The 24621-nt window shown below is 43.9% G+C and overlaps 2 protein-coding genes across 3 annotated transcripts in view; one reads left to right on the forward strand and one right to left on the reverse strand.

Annotated features, from left to right (window-relative positions):
• Positions 1-262: 262 nt before the first annotated feature.
• LOC130279339 (cytochrome b-c1 complex subunit 9) lies at positions 263-5359 on the reverse strand. Its single transcript, XM_056528697.1, has 2 exons — positions 5083-5359; positions 263-565 (listed from the first exon to the last, which is right to left on the reverse strand). Exons 1-2 carry the CDS (start codon positions 5221-5223, stop codon positions 521-523), a joined length of 186 nt encoding a protein of 61 aa, XP_056384672.1. The 5' UTR covers positions 5224-5359; the 3' UTR covers positions 263-520.
• Positions 5360-5544: 185 nt separating this feature from the next.
• The window catches only part of ZMAT5 (zinc finger matrin-type 5), a 28918-nt gene continuing 9841 nt past the window's right edge, over positions 5545-24621 (forward strand). For both annotated transcript variants that reach the window (XM_056528696.1, XM_056528695.1), the window contains exons 1-3: positions 5545-5680; positions 9287-9349; positions 15254-15334. In XM_056528696.1, the coding sequence (XP_056384671.1) occupies positions 5554-5680; positions 9287-9349; positions 15254-15334 (271 nt within the window). In that variant the 5' untranslated portion in view covers positions 5545-5553. The remainder of the gene's footprint in view (positions 5681-9286; positions 9350-15253; positions 15335-24621) is intronic.

Consider the following 24621-nt stretch of genomic DNA (forward strand, 5'->3'; position numbering starts at 1 on the left):
GTTTATTTTTTTTTTTTTTTAACCAAAACCAGGCATGGGTTCAAATCTATCCATTATAGTTTCTCTTTGTTCCACTACTGGTTTTGGTTCACAATACTGACCAAAGTACTGTGTATGAACCCAAACTAAAGAACTAACAGGATGTTCCTGCAGCTTTAGCAGAATCCTCTATGCAAGGCATAAGGCTTTCACTTAAAATTCAACAAAATGTGTGTATTCAATTAACATCATTTTCTAATATTAAGACAATAAAGCAGCTATGTAGCAGTAAATACACAGAACTGTTTATTATAACACATTGTAGAGAATGAGAGGATACACAGAGAAGGTGGTGTCCGAGACTCTCCATCAATAGCAGCGGGCCTACATTGTGATTTTATTGTTAAAGTGTATCCATAAAGTCACAGACAGCAGGTGAGGTTTGTTCCCTGCAACAGGTGATCTTGTCATCCATGTTGTAGACTCTGGTGAAAAATATGTTCTCTCAGAAACAGGGAGGTGTTTTTGTCTTGAACTCCTCCTACTCTTCAGTTTCATACCGATGCTTGATGTGCTTCCACATTTTCTGTAAAAGAGCAAAATAGTATTAAAATTTAACTGGTGCAGAATGTGGCTGGATTAGTGTACCAACTGTTTTAGATTAGTTTTAGAGCTCAGCAAACTTACAGTAAATTCGATTTATCACGAACTTCTCGGCTCGGCAGTTGATGACTTTAGTCTGCATAAATTAGTTCAGCTTTCAGGTGCTCCAGTGGTCTGGAAAAGGTGCATACAGTCCTAGGAGACTCTTTCTTAGGACTGTAGCCACCTTTTCCAGCCCACCGGAGCACCTGAAAGCTGAACTAATTTATGCAGGATAAGTCAGCAACTACCGAGCCGAGAAGTTTGTGACGAATCGAATTTACTGTAAATTCGCTCATCTCTAATCACTTTATTGGCGAAATGAGGAAAAAGTTATCTGGATATATTAAATTAGCCTTTGGTGCTTTTTCACTTTAAATGTACATACTAAGTAAAAAGTTATTTACACTTATTAAAATCCTATGTCATTAGATGAAAAGATTGTGTCCCCCATACCAAGATCTCCCAGTGACTAAATGTAGGGCTCTGAAGTGTTACATCGCTGAAAAAACAAAAACACATTTGAGACCTGATGCAATCACTAGTTATAAGTCAGGGGAGTGCTGGCTGCCAAATCAGACATTATAGCTGACAGACTTAGAGAGCGCAAAGTCTCTGCTGCCACAAACTTCTCCAGTTTATAACAATGGATCGCTGTGAGGCTCAGGAGTAAGACCCAGTGTGATATAATGGCTGGGCATTATGTAGATATAAAAAAAAAAAAAAATCTTAATGACCGTAACGATTTAAAGTGTACTGAAATCTATAATTCAATCTTTTGTACTCATGTATCTCCGGGTCTCTCATAGCGAAGCATGGAGGAGGCGCAGGGTTGTGGAAATTTAATAAAACACTACTTGCCCACAGGACTAAAACTAAGCAAAATATACTTGTCCCTCATAACAATCCACTTGTCCTGGCCAATTTTCGGTTTTACACTTTTCCTCCTCGCCCTATAATAGCCATACTATAATGATACATTTTAATTTTTCCATAACATATGCTCCGAACCCCCCAAAAAAATAAAAAATATTGGTGAAGTGAAATTTAAATAGTAAAAGATAAGTTTGCAAATTTGGTGATTTTCTTTTCTACGCTATTTACCTTGTGGTCAGCTAACATGTTTTTTTTTTATACTTTAGGCCGGCCTGATTACAGCAGTATCGGATTTGTATAGTATCCATAATGTTTTACTAATTTAACCCTGTTGCCGCAGAACGACGGGTATACCAGTCGCTGCGTCACAGGAGGATTATGAAGCGAGCTTGGAGCTGAGCTCACATCATACCCACACAGTCCCGGCTGCCATCAGCAGCCAGGAACCGTGGCTAATGCCGGACATCGCCGTTTTGGCAGATGTCCGGCATTAACTCTTTAGATGCGGCAATTAAAGTTAATTGCTGCGTCTAAAAGTGAAAGTAAAAGCATCCCGGCAGCTCAGTCAGGCTGATCGGGATAAAATCGCGATGTCCCAATCAGCCAGGATGCAGCAGGAGGGTGCCTTTCCTGCCTTTTTCACGTCCGAACGGCGATTGATTGCTGCAACCCTGAAATCCAGTCTTTAGCAATCAACCGCCGACAACACTGATCAATGCAAAGCTATGCCTTTGCAGTGATCTGGGGTAAAAGATCAGTGTGCGCAGTGTTATAGCCCCCTATGGGAGCTATAACACTGAAAAAAAAAAAAAAGTTAAAGGTCATTTAACCCCTTTCCTAATAAAAGTTTGAATCACCCCTTTTTCCCATAAAAAAAACCTGTAAATAAAAACAAACATGTGGTATCGCCGCATGCGTAAATGTCCGAACTATAAAAAATATATTGTTAATTAAACCACACGGTCAGTGGCGTACGCGCAAAAATATTCCAAAGTCCAAAATAGCGTATTTTTGGTCACTTTTTTTTTATAAATAAAAAACGATCAAAAAGTCAGATCAAAAAAATGGTACCGATAAGAACTTCAGACCATGGCGCAAAAAATTAGCCCTCATACCGCCCCGTACATGGAACAATAAAAGTTATAGGGGTCAGAATTGACAATTTTAAATGTTTACATTTTCGTGCATGTAGTTATGATTTTTTTCCTAAGTAATAAAAAAAAAAAAAAAAATCAAACCTATATAAGTAGGGTATCATTTTAATCGTATGGACCTACAGAATTAAGATAAGGTGTAATTTTTACAAAAAAAAAAAAATAATGTACTGTGTAGAAACAGAAGCCCCCAAAATTTACAAAATGGCGTTTTCTTCCATTTTGTCGAACAATTATTTTTTTTCTGTTTCGCCGTGAATTTCATTACAAAGTAGAATTGGTGGCACAAAAAATAAGCCATCATATGGATTTTTAGGTGCAATATTGAAAGGGTTATGATTTTTGAAAGGTAAGGAGGAAAAAACGAAAGTGCAAAAACGGAAAAATGCTACGCCCTTAAAGGGGTATTCCAGGCAAAACCTTTTTTTTATATCTATCAACTGGCTCCGGAAAGTTAAACAGATTTGTAAATTACTTCTATTAAAAAATCTTAATCCTTCCAATAGTTATTAGCTTCTGAAGTTTTCTGTCTAACTGCTCAATGATGATGTCACGTCCCAGGAGCTGTGCATGATGGGAGAATATCCCCATAGGAACTGCACAGCACCCGGGACGTGAGTCATCAGAAAGTAGTTAGACAGAAAAAAAAAAACCTCAACTTCAGAAGCTAATAACTATTGGAAGGATTAAGATTTTTTAATAGAAGTAATTTACAAATCTGTTTAACTTTCCGGAGCCAGTTGATATATAAAAAAAAGTTTTGGCCTGGAACAACACTTTAAGGGGTTAAAAATTCAAAAAAAAATTAAATACCCATTTTCTGACCCGTGTAGCTTATTTTTGCACCATAATCTGCTTTTTGTATCGCTACCGTATTGGTATTGATCTGGCTTTTTAATTGCTTTTAACTTTTTTCTGGGATAGTATAAAAAATTGCAATTCTGTGGTTTGGTATTTTTTTTTATTTTTTATTTATTTATTTTTTTTACACTTACATCATTGACCATTCAGGATATATAATTTTATATTTTAATAGTTTGCACAATTACGCACACAGCGATACCAAATGTTTATTTTTCTTATGTTTACATATAGGAAAAGAAGGTGATTTGAACTTTTAATATGGAAGGTGTTAATGTGTGTCTTTTAAACTTACCTTCCCCCCCTTTTAGGAGGAATCATAAGAGAATCATTGGAGTTCAATAGAACTCATACAGATCAATAGAGTTCTATTGAACTCCATTGATCTCTGTGCTCTGCATCCATTGATAGAGCCTAGTCCAGCCGGACTCTAGCAATGACTGAGCGATCCACCAGACTAGCACACCGGGGAGCATTCACGTCTCTTTAGATGCCACTGTCAGGGTTAATAGCCAGCCGTGGTGACCGCCACATACTGGTGGCCCCCAGTTACTGAAAACAGATGGGCGCGGCAGAGTACGGAGCAGGCACCAGTCTGGAGCCCGCTCCATACTCCCTTGTGAGAGCCACCGTGCTTGTCGGGGGCTTTCAGGTTCGGCCCTGCTTGCCCGAAAAATGTACCTGCCCGGCGTCCGGAACTTCATGTGTCAGGAAATAGGCATTCCACATCCCTGAGGTGTGTCGACCCAGCCTTCTGAACAAGTAGAGCCATGGTACCGTGTGTGTGGTGGGTGTTAAGGGTCACATTGGTCAGATCGCTGACAACCAGAACACTCATCAAATGCTCACAACCTTAGTTTCTACTCTTAAAGCAGAGCAAGCTAGTCTCACCATCAGCACCCATACTGATCAAAACTTCTGAAGATTTAAAAGTGTTTTTAAAACTTCAGGTACACTTTAAAGGGATCTCTAACCATTGGGCTTTACTCATCTTTAGAAGTAGGGTTTGTAAAATAACATGAACACAGCAATGTCCATAAAAATGCAGCCATCTCAAACAATCCTTCTAGAATGCAAAGTGATGGAACATGCTTTTGATGTGATATGTACAAAGTCCTGGAATTAATGCAGTTAAAAATAATAAAAATGAATGAGAAAGAAAACTAAAGTCAAATACAGTGAGGGCCCATATTTAGGATGAGGTGACACTGTGCTAATGCCAGGAGACAAGTGCCTACAGGCAGCTCAGACAGCAGAATATAACAAACTGCATGTTGGTTCACTACACATGGGAGCTATGAGTGATGGATTGTGCTTGAAGCGGAACATAAACCTAAAGAATGGTGTGAACTGAGCCCAACTCCCAGACATGAGAGGCCATCATGTGACTCTACCATACTCTCCTGTGGACATACCATCTATCATTGATACCCAGAACTAATACATGATAACGGGGGTTGCTCTACACCCCAGTGTTGTACTAACACTGCAGCCCATATAGAGGGTGCCCGGTACCACACCACTGCTGACCCCGCCGTGCCCTTGAGCCCGGTCACCCTTGTGTCCTTACCCCTCGGTTTAGGTGTTCGAATAAAGCGTCAGCTCCTTGGTCAAAAGCCCTTTCAAAGAGCACCACCCCGAGCACGATGCTGAGGGTGAAGGTGGAGGTGCGGCGGAACACGGCGCGGTACACGGTGTTCAGCAGCGACATGGTGAAGGTCTACTCTGACAGGAAGCGCCTCCCCGAGTGACGCGGAAAAGGGCGGACAACTTCCTGTCACGTGACTGAGCGCTGAGGCGTGCGTTAACTCCTTCACTGCTATGGCTGCTTGTCTTGTAAACGAACCTCCATCTATTACCCACAAAAATGAGCATCGGTAACTAACACCACAAGGGTCGTATATCACCAATATAGTGTAACGCGCCTCTGTAGTGGTGTCACAGCGCCACCTATGTGCAGGGAGGAGGTGTAGGTGTGCGCTGCGTTGTTCATACATATAGACAGTGTACTGTGGGGGGTAGGTAACGTGGCTTCCTGGGAATGGGTCGGCGGTACTTCTGCGACTATTGTGATCGGTCTTTCCAGGACAATCTACACAACCGCAAGAAACATCTGAACGGCGTCCAACACCAAAGGAGCAAGAAGGTCTGGTACGACCTGTTCAGAGGTGAGGGCACTGCCATGCTCGGCTGTTCTCCTAGACTTTCTTCCAGGGCTTGTGTCTGCATTGTCCAGTGGTATCATGTGGTTGGCCCCTGAGCACCTCAAATCTGTCCACAGCAGTGTTTCCCAACCAGGGTGCCTCCAGCTGTTGCAAAACTACAACTCCCAGCATGCCTGGACAGCCGAAGGCTGTCCAGGCATGCTGGGAGTTGTGGTTTTACAACAGCTGGAGGCACCCTGGTTGGATAACACTGGTCCACAGGATGAGAACACGTGTGTAACCACTGCTCTATTTACTGTCTGTGGCGGTAACCAGGGTGTCTCCAGCTGTTGCCAAGTTAGGGTGCATGCACACCACGTTTTTGCAATACAGTTCCCGTATAAGATTTTTGATTAAAAAAAAAAACTGATTCCTCAAAATCTGACTAAACTGTATCAAAACGTGTGTACAAATTTCAACTCGTATACAGTTAAAAAAAATGTATACAGTTTGAAAAATGATGTCCCGTTGCATTAGTTTTTGAAGAAAAAAATGTATACATTTTTAACTTTTCACTCCATTTTGAATAAAGTTTTACTTGTTTGATTGAAATTCCAAGAAAAAAAAACTGCGCAAAGTAAAAAACCGTATGGTGAAAACTGGATGGAACCGTACACACACACACGGCTCTGTACGGTTTCCATTGACTCCCATGTTAAAAAAAAAAAAAAAAAACTATACGGTTTAATACGGTTTTTCACCCGGACCAAAAAACGTGGTAGACTACTTTTTTGGGTACGGGTAAAATAACGGACAAAACTGTATAGGATGCAAAACGGACTAAACCGGATGATGCGTTTGATATACGGTTTACAATGCTAAGTCAATGCATATGGTTTTCTATACGGTTCCGTACGTTTTTTAACTTGAAACCGTATACGGGAACTGTATAGTAAAAACGTGGTGTGCATGCACCCTAACAAAGGCTAAACAACAAAAAAGGAGAAAAGTATGCTGTATAAAGTGCGCACCCAATTGAGATAGTAGAAAAAATATGAAACGTCTTTATTACACAATTGACGTGCAGTAACAAAAAAATGGGGACAAAAGACATAAAAAACAATTAAAAAGGCTCAGTATGGAGCCTACACAACAACTGGGGGAGGGGCCATGACCCCCTAACCCCAAACTGCCCTGTAAGATGACACAATAACCACCAATGCTCCAAAGTAAAATGAAGAAAAACGAATAAAAAGGGCACAGTAAAGAAATAGTTGCCCAAATTCACAGATGAATAACACTAATGATAAATACAAATAATGTAAACAATGAAAAAATGGGCAAACCACAGACGGAGGAGCAGGTATATAGATGGAACCAGGGCAGGGTGGCTGGAACCCCACGCGTTCCGTCACTCTGAAGAAGTCGCCTCAGAGTGACGGGTCTCCAACTTATATATGTAGTCCAGCACGGTGTCCTCTGAAGATGAACTTCTTTCTTCTGTGAATTGCGCGCTGGAGGCGGGCCCACTGGCTGAATTTGAATATTCATGGTCACTGTTCACATGAGTTCTTAGTAGGCACAAGCGCTCACATGACCAGCAACCATGAATATTCAAATTCAGCTGGCGAGCCCGCCTCCAGTGCGCAATTCAGCAATGATAGAAGAGGATCTTTAGAGGGACCGGCCGCCAGACTGCAGGTATGTATAGAAGTCAGAGACCCCGCATCGGTCTCCTGTTCACCCGCACTATAAACCGGTGTATTGGGTTTAGTGTTGGCAACCAGGATGACTGTTTTCCTTTTAAAAGTTAATTTGAAAAAATTCTATATATGTAAGTGCACAGTTGTGCATTTGTAAAATTACAGTTACAATATTGCATGAAAAGCAACATGAAAATTTGCACCCAGATTCACAAAGCAGATTCCATGTTGATTTTAGGGTGTGTTTTTATTTTTTTCTAAGAGCATTTTGTGTGTGAACATAACCGGACACCCTGCACAGCACCCAGCTATTTACAGCAGTGCTATAGACTTTGGACGGTCAGGCACAAATCAACCACTATAGATGATAATTGCTTCTAACCAGAATACTCCTCTAGTAGAATAGGATCACATGGAGCGCATCCACAGCATATTTTACATGACAGCAGTAACAAGAGCAAGCTTTCTGCTGCAGCTGGGTAGCTCTGTGTGTCCACTCATAGTGGCGGATTTCCTGCTGTAGATACAGTGCCTGCTTGTAGCAGAAATACGCCGCTATGAACGGACACAGCTACCCAGCCGCAGCAGGGAGCACTCTCTCGTGACTGCTGTCAGCGCATCCGCAGTATGCAAAATGCTGCAGATGTGCTCTATGTGACCTTACCCTTAAAGGCAATCTCATCAGCATTACCTGCACTAACCTGTTGGTATAGGCTTGGAGTGCTGTTGACACTGATGACAGTGCTATTACTATTTACTGATCTATGGCTTCTTTTCTCTGTTGTTCTCGGTTTTCTTATTAGGCACATTAAAGGGGTGCTCTGGCCCTAAGACATCTTATCTCCTATCCAAAGGATAGGGGATAAGATATATGATCGCTGGGGACCGCAATCTCTCATGCAGCACCCACCTGTGTGAGCTCCACGCAGAGCTGGAGGCTCAGAGTCTGAAGCCCTTACGACCACGGGGCCCCTCAATGCAAGTCTATGGAACGTAACACGGGTCAGAGTCGTGACGTCACAATACTCTGGCCCCGTGGTCATAACGCTTCAGACTCGGAGCCTCCAGCGCTGCGTGGAGCTCACACAGGTGGGTGCTGCATGAGAGATTGCGGGGGTCCCCAGCAGTGGGACCCCCGCAATCAGACATCTTATACCCTATCCTTTGGATAGGGGATAAGATGTCTTGGGGCTGGAGTACCCCTTTAACTGTCTTTGTGCACTTCCAAGCCCAGAGTGCATTGTGACGTCCGGCCTGGATCTTCATAGTAAAAATCTATGACACCTTCACTTTAACTTTTCTTTCTTTTTTGGTAGGCATGCAAATAAAAAAAAACATTGTTGACCGCATGGGAAAAATAATTTGTTATTTCATGGTACAGTAACACTACACAACTTTAATGGGCTGTGTAGTCCCAGTAAGGAACCTGTAATCCTCTCTTATTACAAAGCATTATTTCTGTGTCTGAAGGGCAGCCTATTAGGTTTTTTCTCTGGCATGGCCTTAAAGAATTCCATACATGGCAGGACTCTTTCTGTGGTCACTACTTACTGTGACTTTTATGGGGTTAATTGACCATGAATGGTTTGTCACCAAACTCAGACTTTCCAGTGGGATATTAGTTATATAATACAGCCAGTACTTGCAAGTGAAGATACTATGCTTGTGCCATCATTGCTCTGTACTAGAATGAGCCACTCACATCAGCAGACTATTCCAGCATGGGAAGGGGTTAACAGAAACTTCCTCTGTGTCTGTATTATGTTCTGCAGCAGCTGAGATGTGTATACTTAGGAGTAATCCACTCCCTGTATAAATTGTATTCTTATCATTTACAGTAGAAGGTACATGCATTTAGCAGATTACTGCATATTGTTGTACATCTTCCTATGTATCAGTTTACCTTTATATTTACTGTCCGTTTCAGATGCTTCAGAGATCCTTGCAGAAGAAGGATCTAAGAAACTATGCAGACGCTTTCTTCAGAGAGGTGGGTATTGTCTTATGACTCTGTTAGGCTGGGTTCACACTACGTTTTCTCCCATACGGGAGCGCATACGGCAGGGGGGAGCTAAAAGCTCGCGCTCCCGTATGTCACCGTATGCGCTCCCGTATGTCATTCATTTCAATGAGCCGACCGGAGTGAAACGTTCGGTCCGGTCGGCTCATTTTTGCGCCGTATGCGCTTTTACAACCGGACCTAAAACTGTGGTCAACCACGGTTTTAGGTCCGGTTGTAAAAGCGCATACGGCGCAAAAATGAGCCGACCGGACCGAACGTTTCACTCCGGTCGGCTCATTGAAATGAATGACATACGGGAGCGCATACGGTGACATACGGGAGCGCGAGCTTTTAGCTCCCCCCTGCCGTATGCGCTCCCGTATGGGAGAAAACGTAGTGTGAACCCATATGGTAGAGGTGTGTATGTATGGGATCCTGTTAAAGGGAACTGCTTTCCTACATCAAGTATCAATGATCTCAGATCAGATCCAGCAATGGTCTCAGCAATGGCGGCTTACATTTTTCAGACCCCTTAAAGGGGCTGTCTGGACTATACATTCCTGGTTCTGTCTCAATACAGATTGCAGCCAGTGGTTGAGTTGAGTTTTCCTTCTATATTCCCAGCGACATCTCAACACATAGAAATGAACTACAGGGGAGTCAGTGAATGTCACAATGGCAGTGCTGGGTGCTAGAGTGGTATGACCAAAATGTGTCACGGTATTTTTGTAAATTATGGTGGTTCCACAGTATTTAATGGTATTTACACCCCCCCCCCCCCCCCCCATCATCATGGGATACCATGGGGGACAAATCATATGTCACCCGCGAGTGCTGCTTCTCTTTCCCCCCCCCCCCGCCAGATAATTATCAGCCGCTGCGCTGTACTGTAGTCTGTTCCTTTGCCCTGGTTGCAAGTATTAAAAAACAAACTTTAAAGAGGTACTCTGGTGAAAACCTTTTTTTCTTTTAAATCAACTGGTGGCAGAAAGTTAAACATATTTGTGAATACTACAGAGGAAATTCTTTTCTTTTTGGAATACTCTCTGATGACATCACGAGCACAGTTCTTTCTGCTGAAGTTATGATAATAATAATAACACTTTACTTATTGTTTTCCTTAGTGGGATTTGAACCCAAGTCCCCAGCACTGCAAGGCAGCAGTGCTAACCACTGAGCCACCATGCTGCCCTTAGCAAACATCTGCTATGCACGGTTGCTAAAATGGACAGAGATGTCAGCAGAGAGCACTGTGCTCGTGATGTCATCAGTGTTCCAAAAAGAAAGGAATTTCCTCTGTAGCATTCAGCAGCTAATAAGTACTGGAAGCATTAAGATTTTTTCATAGAAGTAATTTACAAATATGTTTAACTTTCTGCCACCAGTTGATTTAAAAGAAAAAAGGTTTTCACCGGAATATCCCTTTAACTCACCTTCTTCCTACGTTCCGCCGTTGCTCCGGAACCGGCCTCACGGTCCTCCGCTGCTCTTGCTGCTTTTGCTGCTTCCTGGGGATGGGAACGTCACAGAGCCGTCAGCCTATCACCTGCCGCAGCGCTGTCCCGCCTCGGCCGGTGATAGGCTGAGCACACTGTTATGTAATGAGCCGGCCGGCTTCTTACTTGACTGTGCGCTCAGCCTATCACCGGCTGAGGTGGGACGTTGCTGTGATCGGTGATAGGCTGACGGCTCTGTGACGTTCCCATCCCCAGGAAGCAGCAAGAGGACCGTGAGGCCGGGTCCGGAGCAACAGGGGAACGTAGGAAGAAGGTGAGTTAGTTTATTTTGTTTATTTCTGAAGCCCAGGCTCAGGATAGTACAGTACAGCGCAGCGGCTGATAATTCATTCATTTGTGGGGGGAGGGGCCCAACCGGTATTGCGGTATGGGAAAATTTCACATCGTGCAGGAAAAAAAAGTTCGGTATGAACCGGTATACCGCCCAGCACTACTGGGTACCAGTGCAGCTTTTTGTATATATTAACAGGGGTGTGGAAATAAAAAAATAAATTAAAAAAACTACTCGTCCAAGGGACTACAACGGAGCACAATCTACTTGTCCCTCATGAATATCCACTTGTCCTGGTAGACCAAATAATTTCAACCAAAATAGTATGTAAATAAGGTCTTTATTAGTTTCTACACTTTTGTTTTTTTCCTCCTGGCCCTATAATAACCATAACTCTTATTTTTACATCTACAGACTCATATGAGGGCTTGTTTTTTGCGGCACCAATTATACTTTGTAATGACACCGTTCATTTTTCCATAACATGCTCAGAAACAAAAAAAATAAAAAATTTGTGAGGTGAAATTGAGAAAAAAAAAAATAATTGCACATTTGGGGTTTTTCTTTTTTTTTCACCATTCACCTTGTGGTCAAACTTACATGTTATTTTGATACTTTAGGCAGCAATACCAATACCAAATTTGTTTAGTTTCTGTCATGTTTTACTGATTACATTTATTTTTTACATTTAAAAAAAAAAATTACTGACCTCTATAACCTTTTTATTTTTCCGTATACTGGGCTATATGATGGCTCCTTTTCTGAGCTGTAATCTGCTGTTTGTATCACTATCATTTTGGTATTGATCAGACTTTTTGAACACTTTTTACTTCATTTTATTCTGGGATACGATGTTATAAACATAAAAAAACGCAATTCTGTGATTTGATATTTTTTATTTTACGTTAACGCCATTGACCGTGTAGGATATAAATTTTTTTTTTTTTTTTTTTTTTTTATAGTTCTGACAATTACGCACACCCAAATATGTTTATTTTTATTATGTTTACATATTTTGTAAATGGGAAAAGGGGGGTGATATAACATTTTTATACAGAAGGGGTTAATGGGTGCTTTTTATATACACTTAATTAGGAGGAATCATTAGATTCCTCATACAGATCAATGCAGTTTTGTTGAACTCCATTGATCTGTGTTCATTTGGTTGAGCCTGCTCCAGGCAGGCTCAATTAAATGCAGATCCAAGGGGGCAGCCATGGATGAGAGGTAAGCCCTCTGACCACCGGGGATAGTTACGAGATCCCTTTAGACGCCGCTGTCAACTTTGACAGCAGCGATCTAAAGGGTTAATAGCCGCCTGCAGCGATCGCCGCATGCCAGGCTACTGAAATCAGCCGGGGACCGCCGGGTATGGAGCGGGCACGAGTCAGAAGCCCACTCCATACACCCTGAGCAACAGCATTATAAAAATAAAGGGGGGAAGTCGGTCTGGCCCTGCTTGCCCGATACAGGGCTAAATGTATGAAAAATGCACCTGCCCGGTGCCCAGAACTACATGTCCTAGGCGTCGGGCGATAGGATTTCCACATCCCTGATTTAAAAAAATATATACAAATGTATTACCTTACCACAGAATAACAGATATATGCATTGCATCACGTTGAGGACATCACTTGTCATTGCGCAGCGCAGTGCAGCGCACAGCAATAGCGCAGGACGCCGCAGGAGCCAGAAGTAGCGCGGACCCCGGGAACAAATAATTATAACACCGGGGATGGGGGAGGCAATGGGGCAGCGGCGGTGGTTCGAGAATCTCGCCTCACAGCGCCGGTCTCTGGCCAAACCGATAATCGGTCGATCCCTATTACATAGATAAGTTATTTCTGCAGTAAAATTAATGCTGCAGTTTAGGGCATCGATTATTGGTACAATTAATCGGTAAATACAGCACAAATGTCACAACTCTATAATAGCATTTGGTTACATAGAAGAGTTGCTTTACAACGCTGTTGCCAATCTACAACTCCCAGCATACCTCTGAGCTCCAGGCTTGCTGAGAGTTGTAGTTTTGCATCAGCTGGAGGTCCACATATTGGGGACACTGCATTACAAACTGCAGTAATTGCTGGGGAATTGTTGCCTAGTATAAAGTTTCCCACACTTGTTGCATTAGAGTCCAGATACAGAGTAGTAACCAGGATCGTGTATGCAGTGGAAGAGCCCTTGTCAGGAGCAGAGCCAACACCGCACATAGCCCCCACATCCAGCACACTGCCCGCACTACATCCCAGACACTCTGCCTGAACACAACTTCAGTGCACGTCACCCTCCGTCTATGATCTGCGCGCTGTAGGATGCCTGGCTAAGCCATGGCTGCCACTAGGCTGTGGGATGCCGGGCTGAGCCGCTGCCACCGGGCTGTGGAATCCTGGGCCTAGCTGCGGGAGCCGTTGGAGCAGGTAGTTGACGGTTTGCGGCCTGCTTCTGGCGCTCCCTTCCTTCCTGTGTTCTGCTTTTGAGGACTGTGACATTTTTACCCAACAGTTAATCGGTTCACGATTATTTAACAACAGAAATCTTTGAAGCCCTTTGTGGTTGGTAAATTGTTTTGTTTCCTGTAAAAGAACAGTAATGTGTCTTACTGTGTGGTAAAATGAGAAGTGGTGTGCTACAAAAACACTTCCACTTCAACCATCACGGAAACTATACCTGCAGCATTTGACAGTGTTAGAGATGACCCTTGACATATGTGGTAGAGATGACCCTTTACTAATTTACTAGTGTATGCTAGTCACTGTGTTACAGCTTAAGATGGATTATTGTTTTAGAGACTTGTTAGTTATTTTTTTTTCTCATGGCATAAGCTATAGTGCATGGTGAAGGACACACTAAAGCAATTAGCTTCCATCTTTATAGGGGTACTCCACTGGCCAGCGTTCGGAACATTTAGTTCCAAACGCTGTGTGCGTGCTGCAGGGGTCGGCCACGCCCCCCTCGTGACATCACACCATGCTCCCTCAATGCAAGTCTATGGGAGGGGGTGTGGTCCACCCCCGCAGCGCGCACACAGCGTTTGGAACTAAATGTTCCGAACGCTGGCCAGTGGAGTACCCCTTGTAATGGTCCCTGAAGTGAGTGTTTTATCAGTCAGATAGCCCCTTATTTTGAACCTTTTCTTTCCTGAAAAGTTATGACCTATAAGAATTATGACAAGCAGCAATTTATCTTAACTATTCAAAACAGATGACATACAGTCCTCTGATTCAGTTAACTGGGCATTGTCACTTAAAAAAAACAACTTTTGACATGTAAAGATATATCAAAGGTTTTTGCTTGGCCATGGTCTGAGTACCTGTACCCCAACCAAGCTAGGAGAGCGCACGAAGCAAGACACACTTACAATGTAAGTCTATGGGATTGTCTTGGTCTGCTGTACTTTTATCCTTGCTCCATCTAGTAATAGAAGACTTTAAAACTGATTAAAAAAATGTACAAGATTTTTTATCTTTTTTTTTTTTTTTAAGTGACAGGTATACTTTATGCTGGCCATATATATTAGATAGTTGTCACCCAAATACTTGCTCAGCCAGTAGCCACCTCTCAGGGGGCCTTTCTGAATGACAAGAGGTCAAAAGGTGAGAATGTTGCTACCAGACTCCTTTGGCCCTGGCATATCTCCCTGTAAAAAAAAAAAAATAGATTGGGATTGGACTTTTGAAATCCAAATGCCTGATCCTTCTCTCCCAGTGTTTGCGCTGACTTTTATCCAATGTGTATGACAAGGTTTAATTCTTATTTCTGTATCTAACCGCCACAAGGATTTTTGGGAGATCACATTTCTGAAGGCTTCGTGCTGTCAATACAGCTCTGAAGTATAATGCAAGCTGCCGCTCAGGATCAGTATGAAATAAGTTACATGGTTATCACTTCCATGGTGGTTAATTCTACTTGTCAATGATAAGTGTGTTGCAGGTGAACATACACATTTGTTTTTATTGTTTTCAACGCTAGCTTGTCATTTTTCCCTGAACATTGTTATATGATGGCTCTGTGCCTTATGGGTATGTTATCTATATTATATCCCATTGTTCTTTTTGCTGTTGTATTAGTTATTAAACAATAATTTTTTTCCCCCTTAATAAGGTCAGTGTGATTTTGGTAATTCCTGCCGTTTCTCACATATGACTGCAGAAGACGTGGAAGCCCTAAAGGCTCGTGTGGAAGGTTGGTATAAAATTATTGTCCAGTACATTTATTCAAACTCCAACTATACTTCTAATAAAACACCCTACTATACTCTGCTGTAAATAAAAACTGACATTTGACAAATTGTTGTGAGCAACTGAAAAAAGGGCATCTGAAAGATGAATGGTGCAATCTGATAGGTTAAAGATGAAGGGGGAGATTTATCATAATAACCAATTGGGACAGAGGGCGTATGGGTACGCCCTCGTGTCCCGGTACTTAAAGGGAATCAATCAGCATATATAATGCGTCATATATGCTAGCACCCGTTGCTCCACATTGCTCCGTCCGTGGCCCCGCCCTGACTGCTTGAATGACGGCTCACGTGACCGCTCTGCTCCGTCTGCTTATGGAACAGAGCGATGACGCGAGCCGTCATTCAAGCTTCGGGGCAGGGCCACAGCTGGAGCAGTGTGGAGCAACGGGTGCTGGTAAGTAGAAGTCCCCGCCCAGGGGACTTTTTGCCGGACGGCTGGGGGGACTTTATAACTTAATATCTTCACCATCCCTGAGGGCACAAACGTCCCCTGGGGGTGGTGAGGATAGTGATTTTAGCATATATATCGCATTGTCAAGCGTTATAAATGCTAAAATCTGCTGAATGGTTCCATTTAAGGACTGAGAGCGTACTTGTACACCCTTCCCCCATTCCCGGGGTTTGAAGCGCACTAACGAGCTGAGCACGCTTCAAACCCGGTGGGTCCCAACTGCTATTAGCAGCCAAGACCCAGGGTTAATGCCAGGCACCACCGATTGGGCCGATACCTGGCATTAACCCTTTAGATGCCACAACCAAAATTAATCGCAGTGTCTCTAAACCGAAAGTAAAAGTGTCCTGGCAGCTCAGCTCAGATCTGTAGGAACTAAGCAGAGTCGTATCCTTTTTCGACTTACGCTGTTGGAAGTGTGCAGAACAAAAAAGTGAATAAAGATCATTTAACCCCTTCCCTAATAAAAGTTTGAATCACCCCCCTTTTCCCATAAAAAAAAAAGTGTAAATAAAAATAGAATGTCTGAATTATAAAAATATATTGTTAATTAAACCGCACGTCCTATAGCGTACGCATCCAAAATAGCATATTTTGGGTCACTTTTTATGTCATGAAAAAATTTATAAAAAGCTATCAAAATACGGTCAATACAAATATGGTACTGCTAAAAACTTCAGATCACGGTGCAAATAATGAGCCCTCATACCGCCCCATACGCGGAAAAATAAAAAAGTTATAAGGGTCAGAAGATGACAATCTTAAACGTATAAATTTTCCTGCATGTAGTTAGGATTTTTTCCAGAAGTACGACAAAATCAAACCTATATAAGTAGGGGATCATTTTAATTGTATGGACCTACAGAGTAAAGAGAAGGTGTAAGTTTTACCGAAAAATGTACTGCGTAGAAACTGAAGCCCCCAAAAGTTGCAAAATTTTTGTTTTTTTTTCCTAAATTTTGTCGCATAATTTTATTTATTTTTTTCGTCGTAGATTTTTGGGTAAAATGACTGATGTCATTACAAAGTAGAATTGGTGGTGCAAAAAATAAGCCATCATATGGATTTTTAGGTGCAAAATTGAAAGCGTTATGAGTTTTTAAAGGTAAGGAGGAAAAAACGAAAGTGCAAAAATGGGAAAACCTCTGGTCCTTAAGGGGATAATAGAAGTAATTTTGCAACCTAGGAAAAATCCAAGACAACGGTCATTTTGTATGCTGGTAAAAATAAATATTGGCGTGAAAATCACAGAATTGTGAGAAAACCGTCACACACAGGTACAGACACTATATTATGAACTACACAAACTTTACAGCCCCTGTAGCATAGTCAAATACAACAAATTCCTGGAATACCCCATTAAGGCCCAGTAGGTCAGGAAAAGTAGTTTCGAAAAGCAAAAGCAGATCTCTTTTCGGAATGAATTCAAGTACCCTAGGATCCGGAAATTATTTCTATGGGATTGGTCCTCATCATTTTTATTTAAAGCGCAACTGTCATGGAAATTATACCCCCCAGACTAATAACATGATAGTATAGATGATGACACTTGTAATGCAGCTGTACTTTTTGCTGCTGTTTATCACACTTTATCAGCAGGAAAATAGTTTTATCGTAATGCCCCACCTCCGCCACGACTATCCCCTGTAAGTGAGCGCTGGGACCACTGTGTAATTGACACACAGGTCCCCACCCCCCGATGTCCATGATGTGCAGGCCGGCGTGACTCCACTGAGCCTTTACATATTATGTTATATGAAATACAGTGCCCGTACTCCTCTTCTTTCTTCTCATGGTGCCGAAGACGCGCTGCTTCTGCTTTCACTATAGGCAGAGAGCTCGCTCCCTGCCTCTAGCACTGCGCAGGCGCACTGAGCTGGCGGCAGACAACGGGAGCGAGCTCACTGCCTATAGTGAAAGCAGAAGCAGCGCGTCTCCGGCACTATGAGGAGAAAGAAGAGGAGTACGGGCACTGTATTTCATATAACATAAAGGTGCACATAATATGTAAAGGCTCAGTGGAGTCACGCCGGCCCGCACATCATGGACATCGGGGGGTGGGGACCTGTGTGTCAATCACACAGTGGTCCAGCGCTCACTTACAGGGGATAGGCGTGGCGGAGGTGGGGCATTACGATCCCCAGCCATGCCTATCCGACTGTTGCTGACGGCACGATAAAACTATTTTCTGGCTGATAAAGAGTGATAAAGAGCAGCCAAAAGTATAGCTGCATTACACGTATAATCATCTATACTATCATGGTATTAGTCTGGGGGGTATAATTTCCATGACAGTTGTGCTTTAAAATTTGCCATTGCCAAGTCAGCGTTTTTATAGATTTCAGGCAGATTTGTGAAGCAGAATCCTTGTCAAAATTTACATGGAATCTGCATAAAAAAAATCACCCTCCTATTTCTTCATTGCATATGTAGATATTTAAAAAGGTTCTGTTAATAAAAAAAAAAAAATTTGACATGTTATATACACATTGGGGTCTTGGGGGGGGGGGGGGGGGGGGTAGAGAAGTGTGCGTTAACTAGGGTCTCCCAGCTCTCTGCAGCTCAGATGGGTGCTTCTCTCCCCGCTCCTTCTAGCGATCGGTCTAAATACTCGTACCCAAACCGATTAAAAAATCTTGATATGTTGTAGAGACATGTCTAAATGTCTAAATATTTAAAGTGAAACTGTAAAATATTGCCATATTGTTTTACAACGCATAAAAAAATTGCAGTACAGGTACTTGCCATCAGTAACGGAACCTTTTTAAATACCTACATATCATATATTTTCACATTTGTTGTAGAAATCTGTTCCATACATGTGCATGGTGATTCTTTGTAGAGCATAGATTTTTATTGTCTTTTTTTTTTTTTTTTTTTGGTGCCATAAAACAGCAACAATTATTATTATTTTTTTTTTAAGTTCAGTTGAACTCCAGTACATAATTCCAGTACATAATTTTACACTTGTAAGTGTTAAATGGGTATTCCAGCCTTAGACATCTTATCCCCTATCCAAAGGATAGGGGATTAGCTGTCTGATCACAAGGGGTTCTGCCACTGGGACCCCCTGCGATCCCGATGCAGCTCCCCGCATTCTCTGCCGGGCGCTGCTTCCAAGACGAGGCATGATGGTGACCTGCCCCCCTTTTCCTCTACGCAGGTCTTGATAAATTTCCCCCTTTTTCTCAGAAAAAATTGAGTAAAAGGGATCAAAAAAGTCTGATTAATACCAAAATGGTACCAATAAAAAACAGATTGTGGCGCAAAAAAAATGTGCCTTGATACAGCTCTGTATAGGTAGAAAAAAGTTATAGGGGTCAGAAGGGACAATTTTAAACCTACTCGTACTTTATTTTTTTTAAAGTAGTAAAATAAAGCAAAACCTTCATAAACTTGTTTTAACCCCTTAAGGACCAAGGACGTATGAGTACGTCCTTGGTCCCGCTCCCGTGATATAACGCGGGGTCCCACGGTGACCCCACATCATATCACGGCGGGCCCGGCGTCATAGTGGAGCCGGGACCCGCCTCTAATAGCGCGCGGCACTGATCGCGGTGCTGTGCGCTATTAACCCTTTAGCCGCGCGCTCAAATCTGAGCCACGCAGCTAGAAGTGAAAGTAAAAGTGCCCGGCTAGCTCAGGGAGCTGTTCGGGATCGCCACGGTATAATTGCGGCATCCCGAACAGCTGTACTACAGGAGGAAAGTCTCTTACCTTCCTTCCTGCAGTCCGATCTCCGATTGAATGCTTCAAGCCTGAGATCCAGGCTTGAGCAATCAATCGCCGAAAACACTGATCATTGCATCTCTATGGAGATGCATTGAACAGTGTTAAAGATCAGTAAATGCAATGTTATAGCCCCCTATGGGGGCTATAATATTGCAAAAGAAAAGTGGAAAAAATCATTAACCCTTTGAATTATCCCTTCCCCTAATAAAAGTTTGAATCACCCGGCATTTCCAATAATAAAAAAAAAAAAAAATGTGTAAATAAAAACAAAAATAAACATATGTGGTATCGCCGCGTGCCGAAATGCCCGAATAAAAAAAATATACCGCTAATTAAACCGCACGGTTAATGGCGTACGCGCAAAAAAATTCCAAAGTCCAAAATAGCATATTTTTGGTCACTTTTTATATCATGAAAAGATGAATAAAAAGCGATCAAAAAGTCCGATCAATGCAAAAATGGTACCGACAAAAACTTCAGATCACGGCGCAAAAAATGAACCCTCATAGCGCCCTGAACACGGAAAAATAAAAAAGTTATAGGGGTCAGAAGATGACAATTTTAAACGTATACATTTTCCTGCATGTAGTTATGATTTTTTTCTGAAGTACAACACAATCAAACCTATACAAGTAGGATATCATTTTAACCGTATGGACCTAGAGAATAAAGATAAGGTGTCATTTTTACCGAAAAATTTACTACGTAGAAACGGAAGCCCCCAAAAGTTACAAAATGGCTGTATTTTTTCAATTTGGTTGCACAATTATTTTTTTTCCCGTTTCGCCGTAGATTTTTGGGTAAAATGACTGATATCAGGGGGGCGCATGCGCGCGGCTTACCGGAAGAGACGTGGGTGATGTAAGCTCCGCGCCAGTCTCACCTATCTAAGCCCTATTCAGCGCCCTAAAGGCTCCACACGCTGTGGCTTCAGTGCGAACTGGACCTGGTCATGCCCAGGAGGCAGCGGTCACGAAATAAGAACCTCTCTCAGCGTCTTTCTCAGTCCATTCCGGACTTTTTCAGAGCCTCCCCGAAACCCAATATGGCGGCGGCGGCGGCATCCTCCCCACACCGCTCTGATATGGCGTCCGATGAAGAGGGGGAGCCGGACCTGGCGCAGATGTCCCCGGCAGATATGTTCCGCCAGATCAAGCAAATGTTCCAGTCGGAGCTCAGAAAAGCTGTCTCAGACTTCGCAGCGCAACTTCAAGATCTGGGCCAGAGAGTCTCCGACAACGAAAACAAATTGGACGACTTAGCGGAGGCCGCGGAGTCTGACCGTCGGGATATCGATCTACATGCGGCCAAGCTTGATGCTATCGACCTCAAACTTGAGGATCTGGAGAACCGCTCCCGCAGAGCCAACATTCGCATTCGGGGACTACCTGAGTCGGAGACTAACCTGAAATCTGCGGTCGATGCGATGTTCCAGGCCCTACTGCCGCAATACGAGCCTGAGCTTCTCCGTATGGATCGTGTCCACAGAGCCCTAGGTCGCCCGAGATCTTCTGAACTGCCGAGGGACGTGGTCCTCCGTCTGCACTACCCGGAGGTGAGAGATCCCCTGCTCTTCGCTGCCCGCAACCTGACAGCGCTACCTGGCATGCCCGCTGAAGTGCGCCTCTACTCGGACTTATCCCCGTCCACGCTAGAACGGCGCAGGACATTCCGCCACATCACGCTGGCCCTGATCCGGGAGGGGGTGAAGTATAAATGGGGATTTCCATTCTCCCTCATCTGCCAACTTAAGGGGCGCCCCTACCAATTTCGCTCCCTGTCTGAGGCCCAAACTGCCCTCACTAAAGAGGGTATCCCCTGGACTGCCCCAGAACAGCCTCCTGCGACCGACTTGCCTCGAAGGGGCCCCCGACCCTCCAAGTCCTGGACCAGTGTCCCCTCGGCCCAGCGTAAATCACAGCGATGCCTGGGGATGGCCCCGGAAGGTTGACTCACCGTTGCAAGTGACCCCCTCTCACCTGGCACCCTGAAGCCACCGACCCTAGAAGGGCTGGTGTGACCGGGCTGATGTGTCCTTCGTTTGCTTCGAGAGATGGAAGTAAGCGGAGCCGCTATATTATACGGCTTCGCTTTCCAGTTTGACTTTTTTCTGTTTGTTCAATGTTTTGTTTGTGGTTTGATGTTGTTCGTTTTTGTTAGTCAGTGGGTCCATGTGTTCTATTGTTGTTCTGTCTTTGCGTGTTTGTCCCGTCTCCGCATTGCCTGGTCTTCCGTCTTATGTGTAAGATAATTTCCCATAATGTCAGGGGATTTAATTCCCCCCCCAAACGGAGGAAAGCTTTCATCGATTATAGATGCTACCGGCCTGATATAATTTGCATTCAGGAGACTCACTTCTCCCAGTCCTCCTGCCCTAGCTTCCTCCATTCCCAGTACTCCCGGTTATATGTCTCCTCTTTTGTCTCCAAAAGCAGGGGAGTACTGATTTGTTTGAAAAATACGTTACCATTCGAGGTGACCCGCGTTCATACAGACTCCGAAGGCAGGTATGTCTTGCTGTTGGGCACCCTGTACGGTAAGCAGATCTGTCTACTTAACTCTTATGCTCCTAACTCTTCTCCTATTTCATTCTTTCTTTCTCTCTGCTCTTTACTCCTATCATACTCTTATGATGTTCTGGTGTGGGCGGGCGATTTTAATTTTGTCTACGATGGCCTCTTGGATAGGTCCTCCCCTAGTCCCTTAGGTCGATCTAGAGCGTTGCAGAAAAGGTTGGTCTCGGCCTTCCATTCACTTCAACTCGCGGATGCATGGAGGGAGCACAATGGTCAGTCGAGGGGGTATTCTTACTATTCATCCTCCCAGAAAAATTACACTCGCATAGACTGGCTACTTCTCAACACCTCTACTTTACCGTGCCTCCTGTACGCGAGACACATTGCCTCTCCCTGGTCTGACCATGAGATGGTATGTGTAGAGCTGGATCTCATAGGTGGTCCTACCACACCTTTTACCTGGAGACTTAACGAGTCTATGCTGACTAACCAGACAGTTAAACGTTCTCTTACAGCAGATCTCACATCCTACTTCTCCACCAATGCCACCCCGAATTCAAACCCGATTTGGGTATGGTCTGCCCACAAAGCCTTCATTAGGGGACGGCTCATATCGCTAGCTTCATACATGAAAAGAGGTCGCTCCCACCTTCAACATACGCTACACAACAAGCTTTCTCGACTCACCCTGGCTCACCAGCGTGCCCCCTCTCTTTATCTCCACAATGCTATCCGGGATACCAGGTTGCGACTGGATGCTGTCCTGTCCACCGGAGTGGAAAAAGCGCTTAGGTGGACTAAGGCCACATACTACCGCTATGCCAATAAGCCGGATAGGTTGCTTGCCAATATGCTCCGCAGCAAACTACGGCTTAATTATGTTCACACCATTCAGTTGCACCCTGGTTCCCGGTCTTCCCACCCCGACAAGATTTACCAGACTTTTCACTCTTACTACTCTAAACTTTATTCTATCCCTGACCAGTCGCCTACCTTTACTCCCAGTCTGAACTCTTTTCTTGACTCTACCTCCCTCCCCTCTCTCACTGACCCCGAGAGGGATCTCCTTAATTCTCCAATTTCACACGAAGATGTATCAGATACAATTGCGTCCCTGAAATTGGGAAAAGCCCCTGGCCCAGATGGCCTGTCTGCAATGTACTATAAGAAATTCTCTCCTATTCTAGTTCCCCACCTAGTTAACCTTTATAATAACCTCTTTCAGGCTCCCTCTTTACCCCCTGAATACTTAGATGCCCTTATAACGGTGATCCCCAAACCCCAGAAGGACCCATCCCTGGTCTCAAATTACCGCCCAATCTCCTTAATTAACCTGGATACGAAGATATTAACGTCTATCCTGGCACGCAGACTGAACACTATATTGCCCCGTGTTATTCACGCTGACCAAGTGGGCTTTATACCGGGGAGACAAGCGGCGGACAATATTAGAAAGGTGCTGGGGGTAGTACACTGGGCTTCCTCCACTTCTACTCCTGTTATGCTATTGGCCTTAGACATAGAAAAGGCCTTCGACTCAGTTCTCTGGCCATACCTTTGGGGGGTCCTCTCTAAAATGGGGTTCACTGGGCCGTTTGTACACCTTCTGCACCTGCTGTACTCCAATCCTACGGCTTTTCTCAAACTCCCTACCTCCTCCCCTTCCCCGATTATTATTAAGAGGGGCACTCGCCAGGGATGCCCGTTGTCCCCTGCTCTCTTCGCCCTGGCGATGGAGCCCCTGGCGAGATCCCTACGAGCCTCCCCCACTGTACTGGGGGTCACGATTAAGGACTCCATCCATAAACTTTGTTTGTTTGCCGATGACCTCCTTCTATCCCTGACACACCCCCTATCATCTCTACCTAACCTGTTTCGCCTACTCACAGACTTCTCGTCTTGCTCGGGTCTCCGGATTAGTCCATCCAAGTCTGAAACACTCTATATACATGTTCCCCTCCATACACAAAAGTTGATCTCCCTTAACTTTAACTTTCCCCCTCCAATGCCTGCCCTGTCCTATCTAGGTGTTCGTATAACCCCGGCGGTTGCTTCCCTCTATGGTGCGAACTACCCGCCCCTATACAAATCTATTCGACATGATATCCGCACTTGGGACAGGCCATACTTATCATGGATCGGAAGAATAAACACGGTTAAAATGGTGATTCTGCCTAAACTACTATACCTGTTTCGCACTCTTCCGGTTCCGGTCTCGACTGCGGATCTCAGGTCCCTTCAGTCCGATGTCTTTAGATTTATATGGAAATCCAGGACCCCCCGCATAGCACGTAATGTAATGTACCTTCATAAGCGTTTAGGTGGTATGTCCGTCCCCAACTTTCAAAAATACTATTATGCTGCCAGACTAGGACAGATGGCCTGGTTCCTGACGGATGGCGATACCCCCATCTGGGTTCACCTCGAATCCTCTCTCATCTCTCCCCACTCCTTCTCTTCCCTAATGTGGTCTACTCAATCTGTCACTAAATACGTCCCTTACTCTGCTCTTCTCACTCTTCATTCCCTC

This window comes from Hyla sarda, chromosome 1 (assembly GCF_029499605.1).
Source record: "Hyla sarda isolate aHylSar1 chromosome 1, aHylSar1.hap1, whole genome shotgun sequence".
NCBI lineage: Eukaryota > Metazoa > Chordata > Amphibia > Anura > Hylidae > Hyla > Hyla sarda.

Coding starts and splice junctions, on each gene's coding strand:
- LOC130279339 (XM_056528697.1), bottom strand. CDS start 5,223: ATGTCGCTGCTGAACACCGTGTACCGCGCCGTGTTCCGCCGCACCTCC. Junction 566..5,082: donor TCGAACACCTAAACCGAGGG/GTAAGGACACAA, acceptor GCTCTTTTACAG/AAAATGTGGAAGCACATCAA.